General features: G+C 36.7%; 1 protein-coding gene across 1 annotated transcript; it reads left to right on the top strand.

The window, feature by feature from the left end:
• Positions 1 to 2,758: 2,758 nt before the first annotated feature.
• Positions 2,759 to 17,911, top strand: tamo (PUB and ZnF_RBZ domain-containing protein tamozhennic). The gene is made up of 7 exons (XM_034979198.2): positions 2,759 to 3,041; positions 6,588 to 6,764; positions 7,159 to 7,358; positions 8,345 to 8,524; positions 8,838 to 8,970; positions 9,625 to 10,818; positions 11,317 to 17,911. Exons 2-7 carry the CDS (start codon positions 6,617 to 6,619, stop codon positions 11,688 to 11,690), a joined length of 2,229 nt encoding a protein of 742 aa, XP_034835089.1. The 5' UTR covers positions 2,759 to 3,041; positions 6,588 to 6,616; the 3' UTR covers positions 11,691 to 17,911.
• The last annotated feature ends 2,217 nt before the right edge of the window (positions 17,912 to 20,128 follow it).

The raw sequence follows: 20,128 nt of genomic DNA on the forward strand, positions 1-20,128 counted from the left end.
ATAAATCAATGCTTACAGACTATATTTATTGTTGTGCTAACTATTACCCGCAGCTTCGCCCCCACGTGGCTCAAGGAAAGAATAATTATTGAGGGTTTGTTACAACAATTTTTGATGTAATAGTTGGTTTGTAATGGTTGGTTAATGGGAACAGTTTATTTGTCTGCGCTTAAACTTGCTTTACGGCTCTAGGCTCTAGTGTAACTATACTCATGCAAAAAATTACATCAATCCGTAGTTCCGTTTCGCATTTATAATATTATGGTTAGGTATATTCCGTAAATGCATCAACTTAATTTTACCAGAACATCTCTACACAATGTCCGATACAAAACTATAGTGCATACCTAGACTTGTTAGATACCAAACCATCGCACTTACATCCGCGCTTATTTACAGTAGGTACGCTGCAGAAAATAATGTACATCAACCTTTAGAATGAGATTTCGGTTTTGTAGAGCGTTGTTTCTGTCACTCATACCTATGTGACGTTTTGTCAGTCTTAACGACAGAGGCGATGCTCTACAAAACCGCTACCTCTTTCTAAAGGTCGATGTACATTATTTTCTGCCGCGTAGGTACTGTATATTAGTGTTGAGTTTACTAGCCGTCTAAAAAGTTGAATATTTTCTTTTCTTTATACTTATAGAGCATTATCCAAGAGCTATTAAACAACTTATATATTGTAAGTCGTAATTAAAATAAAATTAATGGCAACACTTATTGCCATTGCCATCTTGACAAAGTCTTGACAAGTATTTATAATCGCTGTTGTTTTAAATGAGGGTTTATATTAAAAGCAGAATAAATGAAAAAGGTTTTATATCTGATTTTTAATAGAAGAATAAAAACTTTTGATTTTTAATAGATTATTGGAATGTCATCTGAACATAGAGATAGCATATGCATCTGAATAAGATAAAACCTTAAAGGATAAAACATGGTAAAAATTGGGTTAAAAGGAATTTAAATACCCACAAATTAAATAACAACTTCAAGACTTGTATTTCAGTTGTATTCGCAGTTTTTTTCCAGTTTCTAGTTTATCGTTAGTTAATCACACGCTTCCTCTCTGATTATCTCGTGTGTTTTGGCTCTATCAAAATATGAGAGCCTTGCTCCGGTTGGTTGCATATTGCCTTTCTAGAAGAAGGAGGTAGTTACCAACTATCCGTAATTAATAGGGATCATGGTTCCATTGTCAAATCGGAACTGTTTACGTGCATAACAACTAAACTATAATCACAGACTAGTACATCATGCTAAATACTGAAAAAGATCTTTTATAGACAATGCTAATGCCAATGGCATGTAAAGGACTATTGTTTAGTAGGTAAGTATCTTAGCTGTGCTCGTTTGCTACTCTTTGTGCGCATGCGCGTGATTCATGCATTTGCAGTTGCAAATGTCACTTGTCAGAGTCTCTGACTCACGAATTGGGCACACAACTCTTAAGTGTTTTGACTTGATAATATTAATGCATCAATCTTGCATATACTACCAACCAAAGAGTATGTAACCACTACGTTACTTTCATAATCTCAAAATATTAATATCTTTTTTTGGATGAATCCTGAAATGAAAAATCTTTGTGATTATGTTTAAGTAATGGACCCCCTCTGGTATTAATATTTTTTCCTACATAGACGCATTCAAGGTAAAATTTTGTTTGAAGCTCGCCTTTGTTCTTTCATTTTTACGGAACGTAGATAGAATAATAGGTAGATGTAAGTACTGTGTAACCGCGTATGAGATAGCGATAGCACGACGTAACGATGAATAACATGATAATTATTACCATTGTTTAGTAGTCAATATTTGTATTAACCGATCAACAATATTTTGTATTAAACGTTTTTTATGTGAAAACAAGTTAATGCCTCATCAGAAATACAATTACGCCACGAATTCTCAAAGTTTGTTTTGCAACTTCTTGACTACGTATTCTTGAAAAAAACCAGTTACATGATAAGGGGCAAAAAATAGGTTAGCTGCGTCTCTGTTTATAACATTAGTAACTTTGTCTGTGCTCTTTTTAGTGCGAATGAGAAAGCAAACGTTCCTGCATCTACCTTTATTACTTTATCTACGGTACGGAAGCATTACGAGAACGCCTAGTGACGTGCTAAAATTGAGAGATAGAAATCTTTTCAACCGATTTTTAAAAAGGGGAAAGAAATTGTAAATGTGCCAACTAAGTTTTAGCAATCCATACTCCCGCTATACTAATATTTAAAGTGTGTCTGTCTGTCTGCTAGCTATTCACGGCGCATCCGTTTAACTGGTTTTAAAGAAATTTGGTAGAGATAGCTCGCATTCCAGGGATGGACATAGGCTACTTTTATCCCGGAAAATCAAAGATTTCCCACGGGGTTTTAAAAACCTTAATCCACGTGGGCGAAGCTGCGGGGATCACCAATTAGTATTAAATAAAAATAATTGATATTTTTAGTGAAATTTTTATTAAAACTTTCAAACAAATTTTAAAAACTGATCTAATAAAAACTTAAAATACCTATAGACATTAATTCATAGATTTGTTTCATTATTGCCTTGACTAAACGTCAAGGCATCCGAATCCGAATCCGAATCCGAATTTTAAAACCAAAATCTGACATTCCGAGGTTTATTAGAGGTTTTATATTATTTTTCCTATTTTTCAATGTCGGTTTTTACGATTACCGATTTAAATACACAACACTAAATTTTAACTTTGCTACTCGTTTTATTTATATGTCCAAAGAGTATATATGTCATGTCGTCTTGCAGCAGGGAAACGTCAAAACAATATTTTTTCCAATTTTGTTTTACCATTTTTCAAGACAAGAGAAAATAAACATATATGGTTTCATTTTAGCTGTAAAATTGAGTTTATAAGTGCAACCGTGTGAAAATATACGTGATTAAAATTGCATGTGAAAACTAGTTCATTCCTCCTTGTTATTTTTGGTAAACTATTTTTGTCCGCTCTAGTTTCGGTAATTCGGTACATTGGATACTTATTATATTTTGACGTCCAGGAAAGAATGTCTTCCTGCAAGGTGAGTGGGTTCCTTAATTGCTTATCATTAAGCGGTAATTAGAAGTGACACAAATGTTTTAAGCAGACACCATTTAAGGAAAGTATTTACATATTGGCAACATGTTTTTGCTGCATAAATTAACAAATAACTAGTATTTTAGTCATATTTTTAATGTTTATAGTTTCTTTGTTTACTGATTATGGTGTAAAAATGTAGTAGAACGCAGGTGTTATAAATACTACATGTAACTTTTGTGTTAATTTAGAATATAAATTAAGTGTACTTTGTGACATCACTATACTATGTATATTACAGTAAACACGTTCTATTTATATAAAAATAAAATGCGTACATAACATGAAACACTTAAAATCTAGTTACTTTTATTTATAGAAATAATTATTATCCATAGAAAATGAGGAACTGGACTAGTCCATGAATTTTTTACAGTATGGCAAAAAAACTGAGACTATGATTGCATTTTTAAGATCTTCAGTGTTGGATTAATTCAGTTTGTTTAAAAGCACACTTTTTTGAGTCTATTTTTCGAGCGTACCCAGAGTACACTACTTCAAGCTTATTTTCATTTAAAATAACAACAGGGACTGACATAACTAAATCAAGGCATTATGATTTAAAAAAGTAAGTTGAAATCGGACTAACTTAGTGTAGTCCTGTTTTACAGCTCCAATTAAATTCCACACAATTAAAACCTTTTTATTTTTGTTTAATAGAAAATAAAGTGATTATAACTTAATTTAAACCTTAGTTGTTTTTACTGTGCGACAGAGCACAATTTTCAAATCATATATTTTTCCTCTTATCGTTACTATACTACAAGCACCTTTATAGTCACATTTTGTAGGAAATCTGCAGTTTATTAGCAGCTGATAATATTGGTATTCATGATTATTAAATGTTATCTCTAAGTACCCTAATCTGTGACTCACACTCCACATGTATTGTTACATAAACATTGTAGTTATTACTGGGAATAGTCACCTAGTATATTATTTATACATACTGTTTAAAAATATGATATATTAGGATATTGGCACCGATTCCTTTGTCTTTCTCTAAACTAAATTTAGAGTCTCTGCATCCTTTTCTTTTTAACAATGCTAAAAAAGGAACGGAACATGACTTTCACATTTAAGATTCTAAATTTTAGTGCACAATACAAATTTAAACAGTAGGTTCGCGACTGCGCGCTAAAAACACGGGGTTTAACATCTAAAAAAAAACTGTCAAACTGTGTCTGTCTTTTTCATATTATATTAATAAGAAGAGCATGCGAATACTCTAAAATTAGGTTGTGCTCAGAATCAGTACCATTATATTACTACCAAGTATTAACAGATGTCAGTAACTTTGTTAATATGCCCATAATGTAATATTATGGTTGTAAAAGTGTTTGTCTGTTACCTTTTCATAGTTCAACTGCTGAACCGACCTTAGTAAGCACAGATACCTACTATAGACATGATACAGACAAAAGATACTTTTATCCCAGAAAACATAGCTAGCTTAACGTAATTACTTATATTTTTGTATCTAACTGTGAAAACCTATTATTAGCTCCTAATTACCTAATTTCAACTTGTCATAAATAATAACACTTCGAAACAATGTGGCTAATTCCGTTGTACACAATCTCTAAACTAAAGTAAAAGGACACGCCTAAATCTATTGCTATCCCTTTCATAATGTTGCTTGCGGAAAATATTAGCATTAGATTTAGACCTGTTAATTTAGTTTAGTTTAAAGATTGTGTATAAGAGAATCGGCCCCAATGTCAATTAAAATAATATTCATTACTTAAAATTTATTTGCCTAAAATAAGTTTTGGTGCTTGCTAAAACCTTCAACTTTAGCCAAAATTTCAGTCCATTTTGGCTGAAGGTGGCTGAAGCCGCAGGTTCAGTCTGACACTACTTCATGGCCTGTGTGTGTTTGGTTTGACATGTTTGCGAAACACTATTTTTGTTCCGAACAGCCATCCATCCATACTAATATTATAAATGCGAAAGTGTGTCTGTCTGTATGTCTGTCTGTCTGTCTGTCTGCTAGCTTTTCACGGCTCAACCATTCAACCGATTTTGATGAAATTTGGTACAGAGTTAGCTTACATCCCGGGGAAGGACATATGGATAAGGACATATACTTTTTATTCCGGAAAATCAAAGAGTTCCCACAGGATTCTTAACAAACCTAAATCCACGCGGACGAAGTCGAGGGCATCATCTAGTTCGCTATAATTCAATGCTCTATTCAGTTTTTTGCTGGGTTGAAATTTAACGTTTATTTAGCTATCAGTGGAATTTGCATGAATCATTTTATAAAAGGGTATTGTCCTGTTAACGCTTCAATGGCAGACATTCAATGATAGGCACTGCACCTCATTTATTAACAATACTATAAATGCTGCTTGATAAGGTAGGGTGACCAATTGAGTTATGTGAAATTCAAATACAATGCTTTTTTTCTTTCTATAATGAGTTCCAAGGAATCTTTCATACTTTCATTAATGAGACTATCAATTTAAATTAGTTTGTAGCAAAGATTAACCAAATTCAAGTTATGTTTATGTAAAAGTTAGTTTATAATATTGTAAAAAAAGAAAAAAAAACAAGATTGTTTCAAAAACATAATGCTGGAATGCAATGTATGAAAAATTCTGCCATTGCTTTTAAAAATGGTAAGTAAATAAGTGTTATCTTTTAAACTCTATAGCACTGTGCATCTTGCCTTCCATTCCTAGCAAGAGCGATAATAAAGAAATTCAAATTGGTTTGGAAATTTGGAGAAACCAGTGTAGTACCTACATAATCAAGATGACGTATTATATACTCAAACCTTCACCAAAGTATGTAAATAATATTAGTAAAAAAGTTATCAAAATCAGTTCATTGGTCTTTGAGATAATCGCGGACTTTTTAAAGTCATTTAAATATCGTACCTAATTTACTTTTCATTAGCTTTTCTCCCTGATTTTGCCTAGTAATTATGTATATTGTATTTTGATTTGGTTCCCCAATTTATTCAACATCACTTACCACCGTACTCAGAGTCGCTTAATTGTTACTTAAGTTTAGTTAAAATGAGACAGAGCTATATCTCTCACATAAATCTGTCTCGTTTTAACTCAATTTTAAGGAACGATTAGCGACTCTGAGTACGGCGGTTAGAATATTGAACTCCCTTATGATAATGATAAATTAGCATATGATGAGTTGTCATGGTTTTGTTTGTACACCGAATAAACACTTTGTTGTTTAGTGATTATTAGAATTTAATTGTAACGCTAATTATGTACCTATCTATGACAGATAATTAAGTCTTCCTGCGACTGCGAAATAAAAGATAGACAAGACTACTATAATATTTAAAACTCTTTCTCACGCTGCCACGACGGCCCACGTCGCATACCTATAGTCGTTTCATAGCCTACATTTGACGCTGCTAGTGTAATTGAAGCCTAAAGGTTTTGTTACAAGTTTATTACAAGTACAACATTGTATTGTGTTGTGCTATTGAGGCTACATGAAAATTTTGTTATTCTAGACTTCGACCCTAATAGTTCCGCAAGTGTGATGGTGATGAGTTCGTGCGCGGGAATGGGAGATGCGGTGCTTCGAGAGCGTCTGCCGGCTCTGTGGCGCCGCATCGAGGACGCGCATTATAGCTACCTCGAGATCGACGACAGCCCGGAGAAACTGCAGCAGAAGAAGAAACTTGAGGGTAAGTATCTTGCTCGCTGTCTGGTGCCGCACCGATGATGTGCGGTATAAATCTATGTAGAGACTGACGATAGCCCTGACAAACTGTAGCAGAAGAAATTTGCTGGTAAGGACACTCCGTCACGAAGTTGAAACTACCGAGCGGCTGCGGGCTCAGTGGCGCCGCATTTAGAAGGCGCATTATTGCTAATCGACAGCTCGGGCTAACCACAGTAGAAGAAAAAACTTGGGAGTAAGTACACTTTACGGAAACTTTTGAGGAGCTGCTTGCTCATTGTGAATACCTCTCTGACACTGACGAGCTTAGTTTATGATTGTGAAACCTTATTTTTAATAGCAATAGTATTTCTGTAAACCTCTAAGATCTTTCTTTGAGAAGAGATTCTTTGTTCCAGGATATATCCTTGAGTACCTCACGCTAGTCCCACACGAGTGCAAGTTTGGGCTGGCAGAGACTGGCAAAGTGTTTCAGCGAACGATCAACGAGCTGTCGGAGTATAGCGCGTACCGCGCGGGTATTGGCTGGGCAGCCATCGCGAGGTATGCGGGCAACCTCCTCGCCCAGCCGTGGCGGAAGGAATATCGTGTTATACGGGTTAGTATTCACCACCATCAACATCAACCTGTTGCTGGCTGACTGTTCAGCATGGGTCTCCTCTCAGATTAAGAAGGATTTGACCATAGTCTATCATGCTAGTCAAGTGTGAATTGGTAGACTTCACACACCTTTGAGAACATTATGAAGAACTCTCAGGCATGCAGATGTTTTCCTTCACTGTTAAAGTACTATATATTTATATGTACTTGATTATTTAAAACGCTTTGGTTTAAGTGTTTTTATATATATACTATCTATATTTCTCATTGTAACTGTTTGTCTCTACAAAATAAATTAAATTAAATTAAATTAAAAAAAAAACGCATATTGCGAAAAATTCGAGGTAGTCCGCGATCAAACCCGATCCCGATCAAACCTACTGCTATACTCTAAAATTTAGGTTTTCAACATTTTAGGGCTGCTAAATCTCTCCAGTAAAGATAAATTGTTCTTTGTGTACGTCTTTTCATTGAATGAAATGTATCATTCATGACAAACGAAATCAAACGAATCGCAAGGAGCAGCTGGATTCATGCGGCGCAAGAGGTCCTTACAAGAGACCTATGTCCAGCTGTGGACGAATATTATAGTCTATCTGGTCTACTGGATAACCCTAACTATAACGATGGACTAGTGTGGAGACCACTAGCAAACAAATAGGGTAAATGACTATGTCAAAAATGAATTATTTCTTAGGAATTACTAAATAGAGGGTCTTCCAAAATTCGTAAAATCCACGTCCGCTGTTAGTTTTAAGTTTGTTAACCATTTTAAATTATCGATTTAGCTAAAAAGTACGTTAAATTACGTCGAACGCGTATGACGTCACAAATTTTAAATTTCATACAAGCTCCCTATACTAAGCGAGCTTTTTGACGTTTGATAAAAAGTCGCTGATTTGACTAGTAGTCATCATCCCTATTGTTATAAACTTTTTGAAAATAAAGTTATTTTTTTATATCAGTTGATGATATCTTACACAGCTGTACTCCGGCTTCTACAAGCACGAAGTGGAAGCGAACATGGTGAGCGCTGAGACAATGCTGCAAGCCATGGGGTACCGCGCCATCGGGTCGGGGCGCCTGTCGCTGGAGGGCCCCGTCTGCCCCGACATGGCCGCCGCTATATCGCGAGACGCGCTCATAGCTCACTGCGAGTGTCAGGTATATACTAATCAACCCATCGCCAGCTTACTTTTGATCTCAGAATGAGAATTCTTTGGTCATAGCTACTAGGCTGGCCAAGTGCGGATTAGAAACTTTACCCACCTTTGAGAACATTATGGAGAGCTCTCGGGCATGAAATATCCCCCTATGATGTTCTACTTTGTGGAGTTAAAGTAAAAATAATAATATTCGATTGCACATTTAAAGCAATAAACTTTTCCTGTATACACATTTCACTAATGGTAATTAAAAAGTAGTGGTGTATAAATTTAAAAATCACCTACCAAAACAACATTCTTTGTATTGGTAGATAATGGCGCAAATCTGGGAGGCTGTGTGGGGCAACGGAGTGCGGGTGACTTGGGCCGATATTGCCAGAGAGCGCGCTACCTACGTCGAATCCGTTGCAGTAGCGGCCGCTAGACTGTCCGGATACACCGAGGGTATGTACCTATTTATACTACCAGCTCCACCTTTCCCGGCAGCCTGACTCGCTGACTATAGGCAGTATGCCATACACTATCTTCTTCTTCTTCGCTCTGGGCTGGTTTCCGCACTTAAACGTGTCCGTCTGTTGTGCGTGCACTGCCCTTCCCCGCTGAAGTGCCATACACTATGTAGGTATAGTATGAGACAGGTCGAGATAACAATCGGGATATGAGGCGTGGAGACGCCTCGCACACCCGTACGTCAGCCGCGCTCACCCGCACCGGGTTAGCGCGGGGGCTGTGAGCGTGTGCGGAGCGTTCGCTCCCCGATTGCCATCTCGGCCTGTCGCGGACTATATGTCCCTAAAAAGTAATGAATTTTCCCAGAATCAAATATCGACCAGAATACCGTTTGACTGAGACGGTTCGTGAGATTGGGCATTGGTTGCAACTTGCGGCAGAGTTACAGTTGAAATAAAATGAGGAACACGTCGCTGTCACCATCCCCCAACCCGCACATTACCACACGAAACGTCTCAGTCAAGCGGTAGGGTATACCTATAATAATCATTATTTACGAATTTAGTCAAAAAACTCGATCCGTGCTTTCTCGGATTCGGATCTTACTCCAACGATTACTCTATTGTTTCTTTCCTTTTGTTATTTTAGATGCGGAAATTTACTCAAACATACCTGCGACAACGTCGGAACCACAACGAAGGCTCATTGAAACACAATTTCCAGTAAACTCACAATGTAACTGCACAGACCAGCCCTTGGAGGATCCAGTCCAACCCGTCATAAACCCTTACATGATGAATGCGATCTCGCCACATATGATGTACCCCATGGCACACATAAACCCAGACATACCGGTGACAGTACCACAATGCAACCCAGTTCCAATGATGACCCCGTACGGGGCGGTACCTTACTACTACCCTGTTCAAGCACCATACATGATACCGACCCCTGTGTATGCTCCAATCAAACATGCAACAAATATCCCCGTGAATGGATATCCTCCAATGCCTCAATACAATAGATACCCGACAGTACCAACTGGACAGTTAATAGAACTAGATGCACCATCTGTATATGAAAACGGCAAATTCGAACGGTATCCAGAAGAAAGGTCCCATAGAAGGAGTAAACTTGAAACTTCAAAGCGACCTAAATCCAGCTTCAGTGATGTTTCCTTACCAAGTTTACCCCGATCCGATACTCAGCCAGCACTTAGTAAGGCGAAAGAAGACGGTATGGGGACGTACGAAAGTTGGGACTACGTTTTCAGAAATCTATCGAGCAAAGACCACGACGGGGACAGTAGGAGTGGATTCTCACAGTCATTAGACAGAGATTCGAGGACATTAGACAGGTTAGATAGAGAAGAGAGGAGGTCTAAATATCAACCTACTACACTTGATCTAGAAGATGGTCTCCAAGCATTAAATCTCGACAGAACTTACGACGAGGATATGTACAGGACGGCAAAAGTAAACGAAAACTTGATGAGGCTAAAACTGGAACAAGAGTCGAAAAGAGCGAGACAGCTAGCGAAAAAGCTAGAAGAAAAGAGAGCGAAGAAAATAATTGAACCCATCGGCAACCCTAAAGCGGACGGTCTAGTCACAACGAAAGTCGCGCCAGACAAAGTGAAGCTTTTGACGAAAAAAGATATCAAAGATAGGAAAGATGTTATTAAGCAGCAGAATTCTGTGAATGGTTCCGTATCGAGTACAGTGGAGGTGAAGAAGGTGAAGAAACCTTCAAGGCTAATCGCGGTCGAGGTGGAGAAGGCGAAGAGTAAACCAGTGGAGAATGGAGTTCACAAGGCACACCACAGCTCAAAAAGTACTGCAGGTAAGCGCAAACTTAACTTCGCAAAATGTTGATTTGAGGAATATCTTTTGTACTTTATACTAATGCCTGGAGTGTATTGCGATTTGCGATTCTTCTCTTGCGTCACTATTATACGTTGTTGGTATTGTGTTAGAAACCTGCACGCAAGTGCAGGCAACAACTGTACAAACTTTCAATTCAATCGGATAAACGATATATCTCGATCGCGAATAAAAAGATTATGAACACACAGACATATTTTTTTATGGATAAGATTTCTTGTATTAGGACTGCTATTTAACTAGAGATTTTCAATCCATTAATGTAGCTAATTCTGTTGTACAATCTCTAAACTTAACGAAAATGATAGATCTAAATGTATTCATAGCCGCATTTATAATTCTCTCCGCAGGGAAGGATGGTACTAGACTTAGACCTGTTAAAATAGTTTAGAGATAAATACGACAGAGTTAGCCACAATGTTTTGACATGTTTGAAAAAGTAAGTTGATTTTTTCAGGGGCGAGTGTGCAACAGCCAAACTACGATTTGAAAGCTCAACTAGTCGTCTCCCTCGACGAACCCGACTACACCCGAACGCTGCCGAAGTTAAACGGCGAACGCGAACAAACATCGAGCCGAGCGAGCACCGACAGGCAAGAGAACGAAATCGACACGAAAAAAGACAAATGGCAGTGCGGTACGTGCACATATTTAAATAAAAACTCTCTAATCGCCTGCGAAATGTGTGGTAAATCGAAAAAAGGGCCTGAAATAGAGCCCTTAACGTCCGGGGGTCGGGAATGCCCCGCTTGTACGTTGGTCAACAAAAGGGACGCTAGAGCTTGTGACGCTTGCGGGACGAGCTTGGAGCATTGCCCGACGTACATATAAACAGTCATAATTCGTAAGTTAGATAAGGACGGATATATTTTTGTTTGTCATGGGTCTTAGCATATTTGACACTCTCATTGATTGTGCATAATCTCTAAACTAAACGAAATTAACAGGAGTGCAAGATTTTTCCGCAGAAGCATTTTTTTAAAGAATATTAGCCATGTTAAATGACTAATATTCCTCTTTCCTCTTCAACTAAGCGTCACGCTTGTGCTAGGAGTAGGTACGACAATAGTGCAACGGGCAGGGTTTGAACCGTCGACCTTTCGGTTTTCAGTCCACTCCTTTACCCGTTGAGCTATTGAGGCTCTCTGAAAGCCTTTCATTGAAAGGCATATCAATACATTTAGACCTGTCATTTTAGTTCAATTTAGAGACTACAACAGAATTAGCTACACGGTTTAATAATGATTTTATTCGTTCGCTCAATTTGTTTTTTTTTATTTTTGATCGTGTTTAAGAGTGAGACTGTATGCTTCCAGACTTGCGGTGGCTTGAGATTATATTTCTATATGTGACGTCGTTGTGTGTTGCCAAATGGCTATGTGTGAAAAGCATTTTAGAGTTTAAACTGTCGCGAGTTGTATTCATATTTTATGAATAAAGACTATTTTGGGCTCAATTTTGTTGACGGTGTTCGCGAATTAGCAACTTAAAAGTGGAGAATATTTTTATTTTTTTTAAAGAATATTAGCCATGTTAAATGACTAATATTCCCCTTTCCTCTCCAACTAAGCGTCAGGCTTGTGCTAGGAGTAGGTACGACAATAGTGCAACGGGCGGGATTTGAACCGTCGGCCTTTCGGTTTTCAGTCGATTCCTTTACCGGTTGAGCTATTGAGGCTCTCAATCGGAATTCAAAATTCAAATAATTTTTCAAAACTTTACTCTTTTTGATAGCCGGTTGTTGGATTTGTAAGATATAGGTAGTGGTGATAATTATTACGCGAACTTAAAACTAAAGCTACGAGGTTTCCAAACGCGCCCAGGTCTGAGTAGAGCCCACAACAAACTCAGCAATATGCCTACCATAGTACCTACATACTCAAAAATATGTCTGACATGTCTATGTAAACTCTGGATGTGTGGTAATGAGTATAGACTACTCGTTTGGCGATGTTATTTGTATCTTTGACATTGAATGCAGTGTTTCGCCCATTTCCTAATGATAAATGTTCGTAGAGGCTAGAAAAACGTTTGTCTGACATTCATACAAACTTTCATCCGCTAATTAAGTCCCTAGGGGATAAATTTCTCGAATACACACCTTAGTGCTCACCTGCTAAAATTATCGGATGGTTTTTGAGATGACTTAAAATCCCTTCGGGCAAACCATACGGCTACGCACCACCTCCCATGGCCTCACCAATCTCGCGGTTATATGGGCCGAAACGCGGGAGGGCGCCCGTTCGGTACTTGCTCGGTGGCTCGTTCCCGGGGCGCCTTCTTGACTCCCTACAAATTCTTTCTTTCCTGTCCTTGTCCCTAATTGATTTTTCTCCCCTTTCTGGGGCAGACGTACAAATCACGCAGATCGTAATTAGATAAGCTGTATCGTACAACGTGCAGCATCTGATGCCTGATTCCCACGGTGCGTGATTGTGCGGATTGTCACGCACGGCTGACGCGCGACGCCCACGTATAGCCACGCACCGCGCTCAAGGCTCGAACGACGACAACGACGTGTATGCACTACACTGTTTCCACGGTGCGTCGGTGCGGCCTGTTCCGCGTCCGTCCGCAATATCATATACCATGGGAAGGCGGTGTGATCACACCAATTCCATTACCACGCAACACAATACAGATCCCTCGAAAGGGTGCTTTAGTGTCTGAGTAAATTCTAAAACACTCAATTGCAAAATCTTTAAATGATAGTTATCCACTTTTGCCTCCATCGGGAATTCTTGGTCCTTATTGCGTATTGATTCCCGGTTATAGTTACAGATGAGTTTGAAACTAGTGACGTTAGACAAACAGACCAAAATGGAGTACCAGCAATACCTGTCTTTACTCATAATTATAAAATGCATATGGCGATATAGAGGCCTATTATAATATTATCTTCGTCGTAGAGATAATTCTCGTTTATTTTGTACGTGGACAGGCAATAAAAATATATGCTTCAAAAATGAAATGTACATAATATTATAATACCCTTGTATTAATAAAATATAGTTTTTTGCAAATGCCAAGAAAATAAATAACAATTAATGTCTAATCTAAAATTTGGCTATACATAATATGTCATTCACATAGGACATTCCTATAAAATATGTATAAATTATTTTGTTTTCTTTTAAATAATATAATGATACATTGTTAAAGATTTCGTAGTATATACCTAATTAATGTTAGTAACAAAATGTTTACTAATCATAATATCGACTAATTTGAAGGACTAGTTCAAACGATAATTGATTTAAAAGGGTCGATCCCTTTCTTACTTCAAGAAGAGGAATGAGATTAAACATAAATTTAATTTTGATTTCCCCAAATCTGTGCCACGATTCATGTATTAAATTTTTACTATTAAGGCGACTTTCGTTACCTAAGTTTCCTTCTCTCTCGCACATTCTAACATATTCAATGATTATAAAATAATCAGTACACTTTTAACGAAGGTGGCTCAGCCACGCCCTAAACAATAAAATTATGTTAATCTATATCTAAATATATAAAAGGAAAAGGTGACTGACTGACTGACTGATCTATCAACGCACACCTCAACTACTGGACGGATCGGGCTAAAATTTGGCATGCAGAATGCAGATAGCTATTATGATTTATGACGTCTACGTCATCGACTAAGAAAGGATTTTTGAACATTCAATCTCTAAAAGGGTAAAATAGGGGTTTCAAATTTGTGTACTGTTGACATATTTTTATCATAATATACCTAGTTTTGATAGAGAAAAATGGTGACGAAAAATACTAAATCTTTTTGCCATTTTTCTCTATGAAATACTGATGATCTATAATATAAAATGAATCACTAAATGTGTTGCTCATCGCAAATCTCGAGAACAGCTGAACCGATTTCGCTAATTCTTTTTGTATAATATTACTTGAAGTACGAGGATGGTTCGTACGGACAGAAAAATTTAATTCAACCTCCCCCTCAATTTTTTAAACTCCACCCGAGCGAAGCCTAGGCGGGTCAGCTAGTATTACTATAAAAATATGTCTAAAATGAACGCAATATTATTGTTTAGGACTTGGCTGAGCCACATTTACAATGTGTGAGAGAGAAGGAAACTTAGGTAGCACAGCACCAATATAATTATTACTTTTGCATTTGCTCATTTTATTATTAATTTTTATTTTTAACAACTCGGAGTGCCAGATAAAGGTTGAATCTTTTATTGTATTATTGCTATAGTATTCTAATTTATTATTTGTAACTCGCTTTAACAGGGTAAGATTGTAGTATACAAAAAGAATTTTATATTGTGGTTAATTTCAAATTATGAATTTGTACCTAAGGTCCGATTCTAAATTGTAACTAAACATTGGCCCCGATTCTCTAGTCTCTCTCTAAATTAAATTTAGAGTATCTGCATCCTTTTCTTTTTACTAATGCTAAAAAAGGAACGGAACATGACTTTCATATTTAAAGACTAAATTTTAGTGCACAATACGAATTTAAACAGTAGGTTCGCGAGTGCGTGCTAAAATCTCGGGTTTTACCATCTAAAAATTAAATTTAAAACTGTCGAACTGTGTCTGTCCTTTTCATATTACATTAGTAAGAAGAGCATGCGAATACTCTAAAATTAGGTTGTGCTCAGAATTAGCCCCATTGTTTTGTGGGGAAGTATGAATGGTCCCTTTTTGTATTAAATATAAAAAAGCTATTTATAATTGAATTTACAAAACGATATCCAATTTAGAATCGCATCCATTAAAATATGGTTGCTGTTTGGTTGTACAAAAAACTAGGATACTTGAAATACATTTGTAGAACGCTATCTCTTCTATTCTCATGCGTTTTTATCTTCTGTCTTACTCATCACCGAGCACAAATTATTTATGCTGTGTAATATGAATATAATAGGTCTATGGCATATATGTGTCATTGGAGTTAACCTTCTGAAATAGCTCTGTAATCTATATCATTTAAAATCATTTTAAGAGTTGTTGCCAATTGCAATGCATCGGTCAAATAAGCATTAGTCTCAAGCTCATTTCACACTACGGGATATAAATTATATTATAATGTATAGTCCGGTCAAAATGAGCATTCAGGGTTACAATTATTCGCCATATGGGGCTAAAAATTGGTACGAATGTAGGGAGCACCAATCCACTATTAAGCACTATAATATTATAAATGCGAAAGTGTGTCTGTCTGTCTGTCTGCTAGCCTTTCACGGCCCATCCGTTTAACCGATTTTGACGAAATTTGGTGCAGGGATAGTTTTCATACCGGGGATGGACATAGGTTTTTATTCCGGAAAATCAAAGAGTTCCCACGGGATTTAAAAAAACCTAAATCCACGCGGACGAAGTCGCGGTCATCATCTAGTATAAATGAATTATGAAAAGTCCCCATCGATTTTTATTGATGTTCCCAACATTCGTACCAATTTTTGGCCCTATGCGAATTACTGTAACCTTGAATGTCTATTTTGACCGGATTATAATATAATTTAAACCCGTACTGTGAAATAAGCTTAAGATTGTTGACAGTAGAAATGAGGCCTTAAGTTTGCTGTGCAAGCGAAATATTAAGCCCTTCACAGAATAAGCTATAATATAATTCATTTAGCTACGTCTATGACCGGCTATAGAACTATTTTCGATGCAGAATTCACTTCGAAACAATATAATCATCACAGTGTTCGGTTAATCGCCTTCAAAAAATGCTTTAATGTTAGTCAGTATAATATTATATTTAATTAATTTTTTGTTTATATTAAATACCTAAAAATTATATCGGTATGTGTATATAGCTGTTAGAAATTGTAAATAAATTAGACCTTTAACATAGTATTTACTATTTATACAGACATGTAGTAATACCACTATAAATAAAATAATATATATGGAAACGATGTGGGTGTATATTCGGAAATTATCCACCTCGGACGGCGAGTTTGTATATTATTTTACTCTGGGGTGTATAGAACAAACGTTTAACGAGTATACACCCTAGGATGGCTGTTTTGGGGTGGATAAACGGAATAAACCGTATAATTAAACAAACTAAATAACTAATATCACTTATTTTTCCTTAACAAACTTAAAAGGTAAACATAAGCGATTTGTTAATCTTTTAAGTCAGCTGAGAAAAAATAGATTAGACATCAACATCATTGGTGCATTTGTTAAACTGTTAAGTAATTTTATTGTCACAATTTACAAAGTAAAGAAATGCACTGGTGGAAGCACATTGTCAAAACGCTACGCTATGCTTATGACTGATTTACCTACACTACAATTTTGGGACCGCTGTAGTAAAACAAGGGCTACATATAAATGAGGTATATGTATTTGTTAGTGAAAAAGAACATTTTACCTATTTTACTAAATATACTTTACTACTTTATGATTTTCTCCATCCTATTATTTTCAGTAATACTTACTTGTGTCCTTTTTTTAATACCTGAATTTTTTAGAGATAAACTTTTTTCAAAATACATTTACCTACTCACTATAGTACAGAGATATATTGTGATCGAAATAATAATAATTTTGATTATTTTAATTTATTAGAATGAACATTAATTACTTATTGATTTATATTTACATATTGGTTTTTAAGCGTTTATAAGATTCGCGTGAGCGTTGCGTTTGTTAATGTGTTTCTGCCTTAATCCTAATATTAAAAATATAAAGAAAAAACTAGCAGTCATAGTATAGTTTGGATAAAGCACTGAGGACGTGTATTTTTCTAAAATAAACGTAGATTTTCTGAGAAAACTGTTTTTATGTATTAAATTATTGTGCTTTAGATTCAGTTGCCTTCGTTTGACGACTTGACGTGTAAAAAGATTGTGAAGCGCTGTGTGCAAAATATCAAGATAACGTTAACTCAGCGTAAATCTATCATTTAGTGTCGACGGGAAAGAGACGGGACGTTTTACCGTCCCTTTCCCGTCCATAATAAATACCAGAATTTTGCGCAGTTAACTTGAAAAGTTGTCACTGATTTCGGAGTATTATGATAGAAAAGATTATGTAACAAAAAGAATAAATTAATATTGTTTTACCAATACATTTGTTTTATTTGTACTACATTTTTCTCTCACTCATCTCAACCCAACGCCAGCCCACTAGCTATTGAGAACGGGTCTCCTCTCAGCATAGGAAGGGTTTAAACCACGCTGGCTAAGTGCGGATTGGCAGACTTGACACATCTTTGAGAACATTATGGAGAACTCTCACGCATGCAGGTTTCCTCTCGACGTTTTTCTTTACCGTTAAAGCAAGTAAAAATGCGCATTACGCTGAAAAGTTAATGAACGTGTTATTACAGATTATGATAAATAATAGTACACGACAGGTCGCGATGGCAATGGGGGCATAAGGCGGGGGACATTCCGCAAACCCCAGTCACCCGCGCTATTCCAAATCGGGTTAGCGCGCGGGTTGTGCGGGGCGTCCGCACCCCGATTGCCATCTCGACCTGTTGCGTTGTTGTTATGGAGTAACATCGACGAAAAATTTCCAATTTTCATTTTTTTTTCCTAAAAGTACTTTTCGGGATAAAAACTATCCTAAATGTTAACCCTAAATCAGGTGCCAGCATAGACGCCTATTTTATTCTCTAAATGCCGGATGGTAATGTAAAGATTGTCAAAAAGTCCTACAAAGCTTTGCTAGAAGCTAGAATCCGCTAAAGCACAAACACAATATGTCAGTTTCGTGCACTACGTGCAGCGGGTTTTTACGTGTTAAAACGAACCGTACCATCACAATGTTAAACGAACCATACCATATGAGTCATTGAACTTTTTTTGGCCTGAGAGCCAGTGCGTGCCAGACCTTAATTATTTTATAAAAGCTGAAAGTTACTACGTGTATTGTTCCCAACACTAAAAGAAACGTTTGTTTGGATCATGGTGTCTTTCGGAGATAACCGGTAATAAACTTGAGTTGCAACCAAATTTTTTATGGAACAATGTTGCGAAGTTTCTCTATCAATTAAAAAAGAAACTATGCAAGATTTTTCACAACTTTATTACCTTTTATCTCCCAAAGCCACCATGATCCAAACAAACATCTAAACAAACGTTGGGACAATACGCAGAGAAACTTTCAGCTTTTATAAAATAAGGAAGATCTGGCACGCGCTGGCTCTCTATTTATATAAAAAGAAAATTAAAATGGGTAAGTACCCACGTAAATATGTTTGTTTATAAAATTCGTAGGGCAGCCGTGCGTAGCGAAATGTTTAATTAATGACTGATGACTTGGTGAGTAAGTAGAAAGAAGCGCTAATGATTTGGTTTTGCCGGCTCTAGTCACGGCGGTCGGGACTTACAATTATTATTATCCGAATACTATTAGGTATTAAACGTTATTAAACGTTGGTTTGGAATTACCTACCTATATGATTATGATGGAAAATTAGGAAAATGGAAGGCACTTAAGGACTTTCTTGGATTTTTAGGGTTCCGTACCTCAAAAGGAAAAACGGAACGACTATAGGATCACTTTTTTGCCTGTCTGTCTGTCAAGAAACCTATGGGGTACTTCCCGTTGACCTAGAATCATGAAATTTGGTAGAAAGGTAGGTCTTATAGCAGACATGAGGAGAAAAATCTGAAAACCGTGAATTTGTGGTTACATCACAAGAAAAAATTAAAATGTGTTTATGAACTACTAATATTGCTATTTTCAACTTTCAAAGTAAGATTACTGTACCAAGTGGGGTATCATATGAAAGGGCTTCACCTGTGCATTCTAAAACAGATTTTTATGCATCATAGTTTTTGATTTATCGTGAAAAATGACGCTCGGTGCGCGAGCCTGACTCACGCTTGGCCGGTTTTTTTAAGTAGTAAGTAGGTACAATAATTTCGATCATGATTTAGATGTGTTCATTTAAGTAGTGCATGATTGTAATAAAAATAAAAAAAGATTCCGATGAATTGAGAACCTCCTCCTTTTTTGAAGTCGGTTAAAAACCCATTGCTATCTTGAGCTTTGCAACCCGCTGAGTTATGTTGGTTACTTTTAGTTCTTCTAAGGATCTCTTCATTATATTTTCATACTGCATCATGAATCATCATCATCAACCCATTGCGGGCCCGCTACTGAGCATGGGTCTCCTCTCAGAAAGAAAGAAAGAAAGAAAGAAAAACGTTTATTTTTTAAGGCTGTACCACACATTACCATTATTAGGTTAGGTTATCCCGGCGCCTCTTATACTTGAGTAGTAAAGTCAAAAGACCTCAAGTAGAAGAAGCGCCGGAATAAACCATGTC

Source organism: Maniola hyperantus, chromosome 20 (genome assembly GCF_902806685.2).
Source record: "Maniola hyperantus chromosome 20, iAphHyp1.2, whole genome shotgun sequence".
NCBI classification, from domain to species: Eukaryota; Metazoa; Arthropoda; class Insecta; order Lepidoptera; family Nymphalidae; genus Maniola; species Maniola hyperantus.

Bases quoted from the DNA above. Each gene is read 5' to 3' on its own strand.
- tamo (XM_034979198.2), top strand. From the start codon at position 6,617: ATGGTGATGAGTTCGTGCGCGGGAATGGGAGATGCGGTGCTTCGAGAG. The intron at 7,359-8,344 runs GTTAGTATTCAC...TATCTTACACAG, and splicing joins AGGAATATCGTGTTATACGG to CTGTACTCCGGCTTCTACAA. The intron at 8,971-9,624 runs GTATGTACCTAT...TTGTTATTTTAG, and splicing joins ACTGTCCGGATACACCGAGG to ATGCGGAAATTTACTCAAAC.